This window comes from Hemibagrus wyckioides, linkage group LG18, assembly GCF_019097595.1.
Source record: "Hemibagrus wyckioides isolate EC202008001 linkage group LG18, SWU_Hwy_1.0, whole genome shotgun sequence".
Taxonomy (NCBI): Eukaryota; Metazoa; Chordata; class Actinopteri; order Siluriformes; family Bagridae; genus Hemibagrus; species Hemibagrus wyckioides.
Window position 1 is genome coordinate 22,846,178 of NC_080727.1, and position 16,348 is coordinate 22,862,525.

The 16,348-nt window shown below is 39.7% G+C and overlaps 3 protein-coding genes across 3 annotated transcripts; 1 reads left to right on the forward strand and 2 right to left on the reverse strand.

The window, feature by feature from the left end:
* Nucleotides 1-2,913: 2,913 nt before the first annotated feature.
* Nucleotides 2,914-5,076, forward strand: LOC131368736 (methyltransferase-like protein 27). Its single transcript, XM_058414820.1, has 5 exons — nucleotides 2,914-3,057; nucleotides 3,149-3,277; nucleotides 3,389-3,524; nucleotides 4,653-4,745; nucleotides 4,871-5,076. The coding sequence occupies exons 1-5, from the start codon at nucleotides 2,941-2,943 to the stop codon at nucleotides 5,074-5,076; spliced, it is 681 nt and encodes a 226-aa protein (XP_058270803.1). The 5' UTR covers nucleotides 2,914-2,940.
* A 3,020-nt stretch (nucleotides 5,077-8,096) lies between these two features.
* Nucleotides 8,097-9,037, reverse strand: LOC131369253 (claudin-4-like). The gene has a single exon (XM_058415783.1). The coding sequence runs from the start codon at nucleotides 9,035-9,037 to the stop codon at nucleotides 8,120-8,122; it is 918 nt and encodes a 305-aa protein (XP_058271766.1). The 3' UTR covers nucleotides 8,097-8,119.
* Nucleotides 9,038-13,075: 4,038 nt separating this feature from the next.
* Nucleotides 13,076-14,625, reverse strand: LOC131369445 (claudin-4-like). The gene has a single exon (XM_058416093.1). The coding sequence runs from the start codon at nucleotides 14,448-14,450 to the stop codon at nucleotides 13,815-13,817; it is 636 nt and encodes a 211-aa protein (XP_058272076.1). The 5' UTR covers nucleotides 14,451-14,625; the 3' UTR covers nucleotides 13,076-13,814.
* Between the last annotated feature and the right edge of the window lie 1,723 nt (nucleotides 14,626-16,348).

Genomic DNA, 16,348 nt, shown 5'->3' on the forward strand with positions numbered 1-16,348 from the left:
TATCCCATCACTAGGTGGCAGCCTTACTACACAATAAATTCTGGCTTCTAACGAGTGCTTTGTTTACTGATAACTACATCTCACTACTGAAAAACAAATTCTGTAGTCATCTCTACTATTTCTATTTAGATATAAAGATGGAATAGGTCAATTATATAAGATGAATGTTTGACGGGAGTTTTTCCTCGGAACTCTCCCATCTGGCTTTGCTCCTTAGGGGTACATTTAAAATTTATCACTTACATCCTGAAGTTTTATATTTTAATAAAGCTGCTTTGTGACGATGTTCATTATTAAAAGCGCCCTAAAAAAGTAGAATTTTATTTAACTGAACCGACATCTGGATGAGATTAGATCTTGAGAAGCCAAAGCCATTCTCTATACCTTATTATTTGTCAGCATTTTTTACTTGAAAATGTTCAAAACATCTTCCTAGCAAAGGAAAAGTAGCCCAGATATCTGATGAACCTTCATATTTAAAATGCACTCATTGAAGCACACTAGAACACTTTACACCAGGGGTCTCCCAACCACCGGGCCGCGGACCGGTACCGGACCTGGACCTGTCTGCGACTCAAAGTCCTGCAGTGTGAAAGGAGCTCTGACTGAAAAATACCTCAGCAATGACCTACAGCCACTGAGAGAGCGAGATGCAGAGCAGCGGTCAGTTCGGGGAGGAGTTACAGACCACAATATCAGCAAGCATGGCTTCAGTTAAAGCACAATATTATAGTTTAATAGAGTTGATAGGTTTTTATAAAAACAAATGTCTTAAATATAGTTATATGAGAATAAATAAGCTTTACAATAAAATCAAACAGAAATAAAGCAAAAACATTTGCTTGACCAGCTGCATCAGCAGCAGCACATTGCAAAATTATTCATTTGGTCAGTTCTGCAGAACGCACAATCCTTGGTCCCCTTGTGCACTGACCATTTGGATCGCGAACTTTTTGCATGGTTCCATTTCCAGTCTTGTGCAAGCACAGAGTAGAAACAATGCAAATATTAAATATAGCCTTTATTTGTCACGTATACATTACAGCACAGTGAAATTCTTTCTTTGCATGTCCCATCCTTGGAGGTTGGGGTCAGAGCACAGGGTCAGCCATGATACAGCGCCCCTGGAGCAGAGAGGGTTAAGGGCCTTGCTCAAGGGCCCAACAGTGGCAACTTGATCTTCTTGATCTTGAGCCTTAACCATTTGAGCCACCACTGCCACACCTAGTGAAATAACTTTTCTGAATGCTGTGAGACCTCATGAGATGTAAACGATTTTCCCGGGAGCTGATTCTCTGTTAAACCAGTTTGGCCTGGAACATTCTTTCACTCCAGAAGCCCGTGGTGAAAGGGCAAAAGGGGGGTTCTTTTTTCAGGAATTCAGGAATTATGCTACGAAAACAGCAGCAATTTGTCCTTCATGACATTTAAAGAAACAGACAGCAGCCATTGGTGCTTCTTGACAGTCAAACAAAAATCTCTTTTCTAGGTCTAAAATGTATTTGTGTGTAACAAAAAACCCCCCAAAACTAATCTATTGCACACACAATCTATTGGATCCAGATGCCTTCCCATATGATCTCAGAGGTAACGATGGTTGCATCCATGAAGCTAGTCACACGCCACTTGGGTATGATGCAAGACAGTGGGACGTCTATCCAGCATTCAATAAAGGTGCAAGCGATGTGAACTGTGAGCTACATTACAGGTGAGCTGCTGCAGGTATGTGCCATGACTTTCATAATAAGAATACTCACCAATAATAATATAATGTGACTATAACGGCTGTCAGACATATGCTCTAGTTTCTCGTGAAATCTATTCAGTCATTGCTAATTTGCCTGGTCTCTTATTAAACTCATTTTAACTAAATTCGCCGTTATAAGTGTAGCTAAATCTAGCAAGCGAGTTAAACGGCAACTTAAAGCTTAAAAAATACTAATATTAAAGGAACAAAAGAGAGTTTTTTTAAATGTTTTGCTGTCCATATGCATAACAGAAAATGTTCATATTTATACAATCTTAAACCTTAATCAACATTTAAAAGTGCTGTTTAGCTAGTTAGCAAATACTAAACAATATACAGCAATCACTACTAAGTGTCGCTGAGTTTAGTTGGCTTTTACTAGCTAGTTATGGTTCAACTGATTGTTTTCCTTTGCAGTTTTGTTAGGAAAGTGGCAATTTAATATTTGACTAAGTAGAGTAAAGATTTTTGGCAGAAGTTTGCATTCAGAGGCGCTCTACAGGCGAGAAGGAGAACAGCACAAGGTTAAAGGCACGTATCTCCTTGTAGAAGTTCAGAATCTGATCGATCAGAAACTGGAGACTAAGAGCCAGGGTATGGTCAAAGAAATAGTTTACTGTACAGACAGAAAGCCCGAACAATCCATAGACTTTTATACCGAGGTGCGTGTGCAGAGGGCAGACTCAAAACCATGGGGATAAGGCTCAAGGCTAAAATAAGAGAAAAGCATGAACACATGTTGAACAACAGGAAGCAAATCACAGGTTAATATTAGTGTGCTCGTTGTAAATGCTTAATTAACATTTTATATGGAAGGAGTCTCCAGTGTAACCACGGTTTAACAGTCAGTTTTTTACTTCAATATAATATGACAAGCTGCATTTTTGTGTCTTATTAGCCTCAAGTGAGAGAAAAGAGACAGGCTTTAAGCAAATAAATACCACTGCTGCAGCAGGTACACTATATTTGATTAACCTAAAACAGAACATTAATAACTGTGATTGTGACCCTTCTAGTTAAAGTTTCAGAACTTAATTGACTTAATTAAGTCTTTAATGAACTCATTAGGCAAATCAAGAATTGTGATTATGAATAACATCTGACTCCTCAACACTTCATTAACACTCTGTTTATGCTCAACCACCATGGGCTCTTCTGTGCAGTAGACTGAGCGTCTGACCAAAAAAGAAGTTATGGCCGGGACCAGGACCTTCACAGATATGAGGAATACAGTTCTTTCAGCTCATAAAGGCACAGGGTCCAAGGAGAAGGTTGCGTTCTACAACTCCTGGGCTGAGAGCTATGAAGAGGTGACTATACAAAAGCACACACTTTTCACACTTTTAGAAGCTGCTCTCACTACTGAACCTGCAATGAATGTATTTAAAATTGTTTTTAAAGGATGTGGCCATGTTGGAGTACCGTGCTCCTTTCTTAGCTGCAGAATGCATTGCTTCACACTTCACCAGAGAGAAAGAGAGAGCCGTTATTCTGGATGTGGCATGTGGGACAGGGCTGGTCTCTCGAAATGTAGGAGAACCATTTTCATGTGTTAATATGGTTTTTATGTTCTTTCTGTCTGCTTTTGTTTCACATGATGTACTTGATAGACTATTTAAGTGAATTGTTGTCTTTGTGCAGTTAAAGAAAATGGGATTTTGCCACTTCGTGGGAGTGGACGGAAGCGAGAAAATGTTAAGTCTGGCCAAGGAAACAGGCCTTTACCAGGAGCTTAAGCACTGCATGCTGTGTGAGGATCCCTTGCCTGTGCAAGATGGTAAAAAAGGCCTTGTATACAATCCTTAACTGATATTGAAATTGTGACAGGATGGATTCTTAATCAGACCACCCACACTACAACATGTTCCCAGAATAAAACCCTTTCAAATTAAGCTCAGGAATCAGGAGTTCAATCCAGTAATACTGACTAATTAAACCTGGGATTTGCAGAACATCAAGTAAACAAACGTGATCACATCATCAGAAACGTGGGTTTGACTTTCATGTGTAATGACAAGATTATGTTTTTATAATAGACAGTCATCATTCCCCATAAAATGACTGGATACTGAGTCGTAAATCATGTAGGATTTATTTACATCTCTCATTACAGTCTATCATTACATATGTCATAAAAATGCAGTGCATTAACTATTCACCCCTCATACATTTACTTTGTAGTGTTATAACCTGGAAGTTAAATGCCCTTTAATTGGGTAATGAATTTACATTAAATAGCCTACAGTACTGAAAAGGGAGAGAAAATGAATATAGTTTTCAAAATGATTTATAAATTAAAAAAAAAAAAAAGTGATTGAATAAGTATTCAACCCTGTTCCCATAAAAGCCTTAAATTAGTTTTGGTGAAAACAGTTTGCCTTCAGATAATTACACATAATGAGTTCACCTTTGTCATGTGACTTTAAGAATGTACCTTTTCCTGGAAGGTGAAACAGCATGAGTTAATTCAATTCAATTCAGTTTTGTTTGTATAGTGCTTTTAATAAGGGTCATAAATCAGCTTTAAAAGAAGTAAATAGATTCAGCATATAAACTGATCAATTTTTAATTTATTCCTAATGAGCAAATCAGAGGCAATGAAAAACTCTTATATGATCTAAGGAAGAAACCTTTAGAGGAACCAGACACCCCAGAGCCCATCCTCACCTGGGAGACACAAGATGATTTCTCTTCAATAACTGGATTCTATTTGGCCACAAAGTGCAATTGCATAAGCAGGAAATTCACTGCTATCAAAAACAGAAACAGACAATCCAATAAAAGTGACAGATCTGATTAGTCTTATAAGGTGTAGTCTACTCAGATTATTGGTACTCACAGTACTTCCAGCACTGTTCAGGACTAGTAGATGTTTCACTAAGATCACTCTTATTTATCATCATAGAGTCATATGATGTTGTAGTGATTGTGGGAGCTCTGAGTATTGGGAATGTGGCAGTGGAGATTATCAAGGAGCTCTGGCAAGCCACCAAGCCAGGTAAGAACCTCCTAATGCATGCCCATTCACATGATGTCCATTATAGTGTATGTTCTCACGTTCAGACATGTTACATAATGTTTATGAGGTTGGGAAATCTGGACCAAATTGTGTTTTTGCTACAGGTGGCTATGTCTGCATGACTACAAGAGGGAATGCTGATAACTTCGAGTACAAAGCTGAGCTGGAACGTGTGATTCAAGCGATGGAGGAAGAAAAGAAATGGAGTCGTGTCGCTGTCAGTGTAGTGGACGAGTGGGAGAAGGCTGTGTCCGAACACGAGTGTGGATACATTCCTGGAGTTGTTTATCTCTATCAGAAAGCTTTTTAAATACAGATAGTTTTAGGAGCTGGCAGAAAAACCAAATATAATAAATTGTACACGTGAATCTTTAAATGTCATTGTTGTTCTTTCGGCTGCTTCCTGTTCTGGGTCACCTTCATTTCGGATCATTTGGTCCACTTGCTTTGATTTGGCACAGTTTTTATGACAGATGATCTTCCTGATGCAACCCTCCTATTTCATCCGGGCTTGAGACCGGCACTGAGAGTTAACTCTTCAGTGGCTGGATTAGCTCCCTGCCTGGGAATCGAACCCGGGACACGGCAATGAGAGACACATGAATCTTATTTGGCTTATTATACAAGTCCCAGAATTCATGACCTACTGGTGACCTACTATTTAACATTGAAACAGTTCAAAAATGAGATACTACATTGGTAATAAAAATAATAATTTGAGGTTGAAATGAATAATAAATAATTTTATACCACAACTCTTCATAAGGTGTTGATTAGTTTCCAATAACAGCAGCACAGAGAGCAGTGCCAGCTACAAGGTTTATTTTCTGGCACTTTTTCTAATGTGTTAGCAATTCTATAGCAACGTTTCATTTATAGACAATGAAATAAGAAGGGACTGGACAAGCACCTGAGTGGCCTGCTTAGATAGAAATGGAAAATAGCTTCTGATGCTGTGAACAAGAAACAGGCATGAGTGTGTCAGATTAGCACTGTGAGAAGAGAAGGACAGTCAATTGTCCATGGTTACCCCTAATGGGTTGCATGCAGTGACAGAAGGTGAGATCAGAGACAGAGACAGAGAGAGAGAAAGGATATGAATCTCCTGGGATGAACAGCAGTGTAGTTTTCCTGGGATTAAGTTACAGCTGAGGAGCCGCTGTCCATGATACCAGACATGCTGAGATCTGAGCAGAAACATGAGTGTCTCAGAGAGAAAAGGAGAGGATGACCAAAATCACAAAAAGGTTTTATGTGACGTTTATGGGAATTTGTGAGGTCAGGCACTGATGTTGGACGAGAAGGTCTGGCTCACAGTCTCCGCTCTAATTCATCCCAAAGGTGTTCTATGGGGTTGAGGTCAGGACTCTCTGCAGGCCAGTCAAGTTCCTCCACACCAAACTCGCTTATCCATGTCTTTATGGACCTTGCTTTGGTCACTGGTGTGCAGTCATGTTGGAACAGGAAGGGGTCATCCCCAAACTGTTCCCACAAAGAGCATGAAATTGTCCAAAATGTCTTGGTATGATTTGGAGGGGTGTCCCAAAACTTTTGACAATATAATATTAGGAGTTCTTTTTATCCCATCACTAGGTGGCAGCCTTACTACATCATAAAATCCCAGTTTCTAACAAGTCTCCCAATCCCGTGTCACATCTGTACTATCTCTGTCTATTTCGATATAAAGATGGAATAGATCAATTATACAAAGATGTTCCTTAGGGGTACATCTAAAATCGATCCTGGAGTTTTATATGTCCATGAAGCTGCTCTGTGACGATGTCCATGATTAAAAGCTCCCTACAAATAAAGCTAAAATTGAATGGAAGCTTATTTCCCACATCTGGATGAGACGATATCTTCAGAAGCCAAAGCCATTCTCTATACCTTATTATCTGTCTGCACCCAAAAACATCTTCCTAACAAAAGAAAAGCAGCTCAGATATCTGATAAACCTTTATATTTTAAACACACGCATTCTGACACACTAGAGCAGTTTAGACTGCAGTGAAATCTATTATACTCTAAATCTACTCTAATTCCAGATTGCTGTGATACTGAATTATGAAACAGAAACAATAAATGCAAACAAGTTTATTTGCACATGACAAACAAGTGAATAATCTTCACACATCACTGTGAGTCGCAGCAAAATGAACACACACACAGTGTTACAGAACACTGCAGTGAAACCATTTGAATGTGTTTTGAATGCTGTGAGACCTTGACTTCCGGGAGCTGACTCTCTGTTAAACCAGTTTGGCCTGGGACTTTCTTTCACTCCAGAGGCCTGTGATGAAAGGGTGAAGCTGAAGGGCGGAAACAAAAGAGGGGTACTTTTTTTTTCTCGACCAAACACTAACCTCAGACACACCTGGGTAGAGATGGTTTTATTTGGAATTAGGCTATGAACAGACAGCAGCCATTGGTGCTTCTTGACAATCAAACAAAAAACTCTTTTTCTAGGTCTAACGTATTTGTGTGTAAATAAAAATAAACAAATCTATTGCACACTCTTTACTGACTAAATACATCTAATACTAATCTAATCATTAATCTAAATATTGCTCTTTTCATGAAACATATCAGAGACGTTGTACAGGTCACTTCCCAAATCCTTAAATTCTGTAAAGTCTCACTTTTTTCCATTAAATGTAAATCCTTTCAAGGCTTTATAACTATTCACACAAACAGCGTGATAACGCTGAACCTTTACATGCAAACTGTCCAATTCTGTGCTCCACATCATCATCATCATCATCATCCTCATCATCATTACACACACACACACACACACACACACACACAGCCTGATAAAGTTAAACCTTTACATGCAAACTGTCCAATTCTGTGCTCCACATCATCATCATCATCATCATCATCCTCATCATCATTACACACACACACACACACACACAGCCTGATAAAGTTAAACCTTTACATGCAAACTGTCCAATTCTGTGCTCCACATCATCATCATCATCATCATCACACACACACAGCCATACCCGCCCCATTGAAAAAGCCGGAACCCCTTATGTTAGACCCCTGTTACTGGACATTAGCATTAGAGCAATAACACTAAACTAAAAACCTTTGAGCTGTATTTACAGTGTATATGTCATTGCTTAAGCATCTGTCTCATTTACAAATATAGAAGAAAATTAATGATCAACAACATGATCCCTCAATACACCCTGAGGTCATAGTGAAGACCAGTGAAATGTCATCTATGGTCTACGGTCAATACACAATGCTGTACTAGTATGTCCAATTCTCTGATTATTTCTTTGTTGAATCTAGACATGTATATGGTGCATAGTAAGATGGTGTTGCAGGGTTTTTTTCCCAGGTCAGATGTAGGTCTTCTCAGGACCAGCGGAAACAGCCTCAGTTTCAGAAGACCCCAGGCTGCGCTCAGAGCCTGTGTGATTCAGCTGGGACTTTGTAGATGGCCCATCACTTCGCTCGGACTCTATCATGGGCTTTTCTGATTTTGTGGTCGAAGTCTTGCTCTTGGATCCCTCAGAGGTTGTCTTGTGCTGCTGCTGACCGCCAGGAGCTCCATCAATGATCTCAGACCTTGCTGGTATCTCTGTATCCTGGCTTGGATTGTGAACCCGGACCTGCTGTATGCTAGATTCAGCTCCAGATGAACAGACAACCTTGTAACTGACTGAAGGACCACTGTCTTCTGCCTTCTGGGAACAGGAAGTGCTACAGAACATACCACCACCCAATAAGAGAAGGACGGAAGCGCCCCAGCCAATGTAGATAGCTGAACCAATCTCTCTGCGCTGGGCATCAATTAAATGCGGGTTGTAAAAGTTCTGAACCACAACGACAGTAGCCCACGTGACAGGAATCAGACAGAGCAGGGCACTAATGATCAGTGCCACACCACCAGCAGTGGCAACTCTACCTTTCACAGCTCCGTTATTGTAGTCCATGAAGTGAGTGCATTTTCCGCCAATGAAGGCCAGAAGGAGACCAAATGAGCCAATCAGGAGCGATCCCACTGTGAGGATCTGAGCTGCCTTCAGATCAGAGCTGAGCGCCAGCATGGAGTCATAAGGGTCACATTGCATCTGACCGGTACTCTGTACCACACAGGATATCCAGATGCCTTCCCATATGATCTCAGAGGTAACAATGGTAGCACCCACGAAGCTAGTCACGCGCCACATGGGTAAGATGCAAGAGAATAGGACGCCTGTCCAGCCAAGCAGGGCGAGACCGCTGCCCAATAAATGTATCCCCTGTGAAGCCATTTCTCTCTGGAACAAGCGAAATGACCCGCAGTATGTTTTATTTTCTGGTCAAAACTGCCGTTAACTAAAACCTTGATTCTATAGAGAGTCTTTGCACTTCACTATTTCTCGGACTTTCCTGTCACTTAGAAAGCTTCTCACTGAAACTTTGCCTGCATGCCCTCTCTCTCTCTCTCTCTCTCTCTCTCTCTCAGACAGCTTTCCTATTGCCAGTAAAGTGTCCATATGAGTACTAGGTCACACACACCATACTAAAGCATATGAGAATAAGAGAGGAGGTGTGAGCTCCTGAGCAAGCCATCCCTTTTAAAAATCTAAACTTACATGCTACTAGCCAAACCAGATTCTCTGTTCATTCAAAGGCAACATGCACAACAGTATTAATTCGAGCCTCTAAACACAAATCCAGATTGTTTGTCCTGAACCTACTTTGGTCAAGTTTCAGGACATTTCCAAACCATACAAGTGAAAAAACCCCAGTTCTCTCAGATGTTGTATTTTTGTTATAAACGCTTCCTTACACACACACACACACACACACACACACACTGCTTACCTTATTAGTTTTAATAAGCTATATTAAGAATGTGTATTCATTCACCATACAAGATAATACTTATGTAAGGATGAACATGGAACCGTTCTTCACACTTCAGATTCACTGTTGCCTCAGTAAAGAGGACTGATTCACCCTTTGCCTTCACTGGTTCATCACTGATCACCATTCAATCCAATGTCCAATCACTGATCACCATTCAATCCAATGTCCAATCACTCATCACTATTCTATCCAATGTCCAATCACTGATCACCATTCAATCCAATGTCCAATCACTGATCACTATTCTATCCAATGTCCAATCACTGATCACCATTCAATCCAATGTCCAATCACTGATCACCATTCAATCCATTGTCCAATCACTGATCACCATTCAATCCAATGTCCAATCACTGATCACCACTCAATCCAATGTCCAATCACTGATCACTATTCTATCCAATAACCGGTGTCCAATCAATGATGATCATTCTATCCCATAACCAATCACATCACTATTTTATCCAATAAATCACTGATCACCATTCTACCCGATGTCCAATCACTGATCACCATTCTACCCAATGTCCAATCAATGATCACCATTCTACCCAATGTCCAATCACTGATCACCATTCTACCCAATGTCCAATCACTGATCACCATTCTACCCGATGTTCAATCAATGATCACCATTCTACCCGATGTTCAATCAATGATCACCATTCTACCCAATGTCCAATCACTAATCACCATTCTACCCAATGTCCAATCAATGATCACCATTCTACCCAATGTCCAATCAATGATCATCATTCTACCCAATGTCCAATCACTGATCATCATTTATCCACTGTCCAATCACTGATCACCATTCTACCCAATGTCCAATCAATGATCACCATTCTACCCAATGTCCAATCAATGATCACCATTTTACCCAATGTCCAATCACTAATCACCATTCTACCCAATGTCCAATCACTGATCATCATTTATCCACTGTCCAATCACTGATCACCATTCTACCCAATGTCCAATCAATGATCACCATTCTACCCAATGTCCAATCAATGATCATCATTCTACCCGATGTCCAATCAATGATCACCATTCTACCCAATGTCCAATCAATGATCATCATTCTACCCGATGTCCAATCAATGATCACCATTCTACCCAATGTCCAATCAATGATCATCATTCTACCCAATGTCCAATCAATGATCATCATTCTACCCAATGTCCAATCACTGATCATCATTTATCCACTGTCCAATCACTGATCACCATTCTACCCAATGTCCAATCAATGATCACCAGTCTACCCAATGTCCAATCAATGATCACCATTTTACCCAATGTCCAATCACTAATCACCATTCTACCCAATGTCCAATCACTGATCATCATTTATCCACTGTCCAATCACTGATCACCATTCTACCCAATGTCCAATCAATGATCACCATTCTACCCAATGTCCAATCAATGATCATCATTCTACCCAATGTCCAATCACTGATCATCATTTATCCACTGTCCAATCACTGATCACCATTCTACCCAATGTCCAATCAATGATCACCATTTTACCCAATGTCCAATCACTAATCACCATTCTACCCAATGTCCAATCACTGATCATCATTTATCCACTGTCCAATCACTGATCACCATTCTACCCAATGTCCAATCAATGATCACCATTCTACCCAATGTCCAATCAATGATCATCATTCTACCCAATGTCCAATCACTGATCATCATTTATCCACTGTCCAATCAATGATCATCATTCTACCCGATGTCCAATCAATGATCACCATTCTACCCAATGTCCAATCACTGATCACCATTCTACCCAATGTCCAATCAATGATCATCATTTTATCCAATAACCAAACAAAGTGGATTATTCTGTCTGTAACCATTTCTGTTGGTCTATTTCCTGACCACTCACTACCACTGCTTCACTTTGTCTGAATTCTTGACAGAAATGCTAGATTTTTGTAAATCAGATTTTTGTATAATCAATTATTTTCTAATGATATAAAATGTCACTCTATTCTATTCTATTCTATTCTATTCTATTCTATTCTATTCTATTCTATTCTATATGTGTTTTATAGTCAAACTAAATAAACTCAAGAATTTATCACGCTTGATTTCTGCTGCAGGTTATAATCCAGTGAATGTTTAGAGTAGCCCTCTAACAGGCAGTTGAGAGTCAGCAACAGAGCAAAATCCTTTAGGTTTTAGGTTTTAGACATACCTTTGTTCAGTGCAGCAGGCCTGTCTTTAACCAGGAATGTCGGGTTTCGGAAACAAAATACAGCCCAAGAACATTTCAAAACCACACAAAAGACCTGGAACTAGCAAGAAAATACCAGGAATTGAAAAAGGGAGACATTTATATACGCTATTTATCCAATAACCAATCACAGATCACCACTTTTAACCGTCTCTAACCATTTCTGTTGGTCTGTTTCCTGACTTGCTGAAACTGATGAGATTTAGAATTTATTTAGAATTTTTGCAATTAACCAAGATATGAGGTTCCAAATCATGTAACATGTAGGCTTATCTCTATGAAACAGCATCATTTTATAAACCTGTTAGTCACTTAATAGAGGTAATTAAAATTTTTCATGTAAGTGAATATATGCAGATTAACATTTGTTAAATGGCTGATATAAAATTCACTGAATATGCAAATTAGCTTGTGAAATGATCTGGTGAGTTTTTGAGCATGTCAGCTATTTTGCCCAGTGCAAAACACAATAACAAACCCAAAAACACAGTTCAGACAATCAGGAAAAGGTAGGTCTAGTTTTTGCAAATGGAATTCTTCCCTCTGATTGGACGAGACATGGGTCACTCAGGATCTACAGGAAGTCCAGCAGTAGCTGCAGCAGTAGAAAGTGGATTGGTGTGTGTATGAACACAGCTCTGCTCTTATAGCGCTCCTTACCTCCTTTAATCTGGAATAGTTTGCTCTTCCCAACATTCCTGTGTTCTTCAGGTGTGTTTTTAGAGATAAACTAATCTTTACTCCATGATACACTATCAGTATATCCAACATCACACTGACCATATGAACGTCCTTCCTCACAGTAGAGCTGAATGAATTTTTCAGATAAATATATCTGTTTGTTATTTTCTTTAAAATATTTAAAGTTGCGTTATGAACTCCACACATGAAATAAAGCTAGATACACAATGACCTACTTCCTGTATATCTTGAGTGACCAATGTCTCATCCAATCAGAGGGAAGAATTCCATTCACAAAACTATACCGAACTTTTACGCTCTGTCTGATTCGTCGTTGTGTTTTTGGATTTGTTATTGTGTTGTGCGCTTCTCAGCCACCATACGAATCAGCTTTACAGAAATATAAAAATTCAGAATAAAAATGACAAAGTTTTAATTTATATTAACCCCAACGAGCAAGCCAGAGGCAACAAAGAGTTGTTTAAAAGAGTTTTTTATTTCGTAAATTCAACTCATTAGAAAATTCTTGCTTAGACTGAGAATAGTTCTGATTTAGTTTAGCTTAATAACAAAAATGACCACAAGCTTAGTTTAATCAATGAGAGGGGAAATAAACATTAAATTTTCCTGTTGGCTTGAATGGGACATCTGTATAAATGAGGAATAACTTCTCTTCCAAACCTTACCCCCGAACGTATTTATACACGGCAGCTTTCAAATTTTAATCCTGTGTGAAAAGTGAAAATATTGCAGAAGTGACAGGACAAATGCTATCTGCTTGTTTGTGTGCAACTAATATGCAAGTAAAAATCCATACTTATTCTCAACAATAAAACAAATACAATAATAATGGAAACGGAAAACCACCAAGGTCACATGGAAACAAAAATGCTTATTGTGTTATTTGTTATCAGGAATTTTCAACTCTGTACTGATGACATACAAATTCCCACTGACAAAAAAACTACCTTCATACTTCCAAACTTTTTTGTAATATGTAATTCAGGCAAATCAAGAAGCCTGATTCCTTCACAAATGCAAATCATAAACATTGTTGCTGCTACAGCAGAAGCAGAAACAATATATAGCAAGCTACATTTCTAGTAGCACTTACCACTTTTAATAGCACTGATAACCACTAACACACACACTCTATAGTGCTAAGAAGTTCTTTGATTAAGTTGCCGTCTGATCATTTTACCAGTCCTCAAAAACATCCGAAAACCAAATGCGTGTCCGTCTTACACATAAACCTTGTTGCTGCTCATTGTAGACTTGGCAGGAGAGTATTTCACATGATAGGGAGTCTCATCGTTTGGTGGACATGAGCTACAGAGGAGAGCTCCTCCTGCAATGAGCAGTGCAGCACTTCCAAACCCGATATAAAGGCAAGGTCCCAGTTCCTTCTTTTGGCCATCTGGAATGGTAGGGTTGTAAAATTCCCTGACAACAGCATTTGTGGTCCAGCACACTGGAATGAGAACGAGAATCCCTGTGATGATGAAGACGATCCCACTAACGATGGAGATCCTAGCCTTTGCATTCTCGTCCTGTACAAAACTGGTGCATTTGCCTCCGATGACGGTTACAATAATTCCAATGATTCCAAAAACAAGGGCGACGATGATCAAGGCTCGAGCTGCCTGCAGATGGATAGGAAGAATGAGCATGGAGTCGTAGACCTTGCACTGCATCTGGCCTGTGGTTTGAATCACGCAATCCATCCATAAGCCTTCCCAGTAGACCTGGAACGTCACGATATTGGCTCCGATGAAAGCCGTCATCTTCCAGGCCGGTAAACCACAGATGATGATGGTGCCCACAAATCCAATCAGTGCCAGAACGAGGCCCAGGATTTGACATTTCTGGGATACCATTTTGCCGTATATTCTTGAAGAGGAATAGCTTTGTCTGTCCCTCTGTGAGTGTATGCAAAATCTGAGTCAGGACTTAGCTGACGGTTTATTTTAGTGAACAGGGAGGAGTGTTTGCTTGACATAGACATTTGCTATCGCTGTGTGAAACCAGTTGAGATGTTTGTCCTGTCAGACTTGATTCCTAAAGCGCTATTCACCAGAAAGTAGAATTTCAGTCACGCGAAACATGACTGGCTTTCTTGACTGGTATTTTTACAACCTGGCTAAAGGATGCAGGTCTGGTGGATGGCTGATCTGAATATTAGACGTGATCACTGAAACGTATCCTTGTTTAGATGAGACACTTACCACCATTGTGGTAGTGAAAGGGGAAGAGCTGAATGGATGAGATGCTTCTGGCAGGTGTTTCACTATTGAGTCTGTCTTGGTCTTTGTTTACAGACTGTTTAAATAGTGAAAGTCAGTTCTTTTTCTCCACAAATATTATGCCTAGACACATACCTACAATATGAGCCTTATACACCGATCAGGTATAACCTTGTGAGCAGTGCCAGGTGAAGTGAATAAGACTGATGATCTCCTCATCATGGCACCTGTTAGTGGGTGGGATATATTGGGCAGCAAGTCAACATTTTGTCCTCAAAGTTGATGTTAGAAACAGGAAAAATGGACAAGTGTAAGGATTTGAGCGAGTTTGACCAAAAGGGCCAAAATATGATGAGTAGACCACTGGATCAGAGCATCTCCAAAACTGCAGCTCTTGTGGGGTGTTCCCGGTCTGCAGTGGTCAGTATCTATCAAAAGTGTCCTTTAAGTCCTGTAAGTATCCTTTAAGTCAACTTTAGAGGACTTAAAGGATCTGCTGCTAACATCTTGGTGCCAGATACCACAGCACACCTTCAGGGATCTAGTGGAGTCCATGCCTCAACAAGTCAGGACTGTTTTACCTGCAAACAGGGGACCAAGACAATATTAGGCAGGTGGTCATAATGATCGGTGTATATGACTGAACAAGAATGAGTCTTTTACATATGGATTCAAAAATGCCCATTTCAGGCACGGTAGAATAATACCTATATGTGACGAATTACACAGGAATTCCCCTTAGAGTGAATTTGACTCTGGTTTCCTGTTGTGATGTAGTAAGAAGCATTTATATCAAACATCAGAATGGAGGACAAGTGTGATCTCAGTGATCATGGTGTGGTTGTTGGTGTCAGATGGGCTGGTTGGAGTATTTCAGAAACTATTGTTCATCTGGGACTTTTTATTTTACACAGAACAGTGTCTGGGGTTTAAAATTAATAATGTGAAAAACAAAAAACATCCAGTGAGCAGCAGTTCTATGGGTTGAAATGTCTTATGAATGATAGAGATCAGAGCAGAATGGTCAGACTGGTTTAAGGTGACAGGAAGACTACAGTACCGTAGATAACTACTTCTTTAGGACAGTGGTGTGTTTAAGATATTGGGCTTTTGATCCAAAATCCCAATTATTCCCAGTTGAATTCTCACATATTTTAAAAACCTCACAGTATTTAACATTTTTTTAACCCACACTTTAAAGTCTCCTTCATGTCCATTAATAAATAACGCTTATATTGTATTTAGATGTCTAGGCATAAGTTTTAGGTTAGGAGCTCAAGCCCCACTGCTCCAAGCTGCCACTGCTGGGCCCTTGAGCATGTAAGTCCCTCTCAAACAAAAGGCTTTATTAAAATACGAATGTGGTTGTGATGATTGAAACTCCATGTGATCTGCCGCTGTTGTAGCCCATCCACATTAAGCCTCGACATGTCCTGCGTTCTCAGATGCTTTTTTGCATGTCATGGTCATAAAAGCGTGTTTATTTGAGCAACCGTCGCTTTCCTATAAGCTCAAACCAGTTGGTCCATTCT

Coding starts and splice junctions, on each gene's coding strand:
- LOC131368736 (XM_058414820.1), top strand. CDS start 2,941: ATGGCCGGGACCAGGACCTTCACAGATATGAGGAATACAGTTCTTTCA. Junction 3,058..3,148: donor GGGCTGAGAGCTATGAAGAG/GTGACTATACAA, acceptor TTGTTTTTAAAG/GATGTGGCCATGTTGGAGTA. Junction 4,746..4,870: donor CTGGCAAGCCACCAAGCCAG/GTAAGAACCTCC, acceptor TTTTTGCTACAG/GTGGCTATGTCTGCATGACT.
- LOC131369253 (XM_058415783.1), bottom strand. CDS start 9,037: ATGGCTTCACAGGGGATACATTTATTGGGCAGCGGTCTCGCCCTGCTT.
- LOC131369445 (XM_058416093.1), bottom strand. CDS start 14,450: ATGGTATCCCAGAAATGTCAAATCCTGGGCCTCGTTCTGGCACTGATT.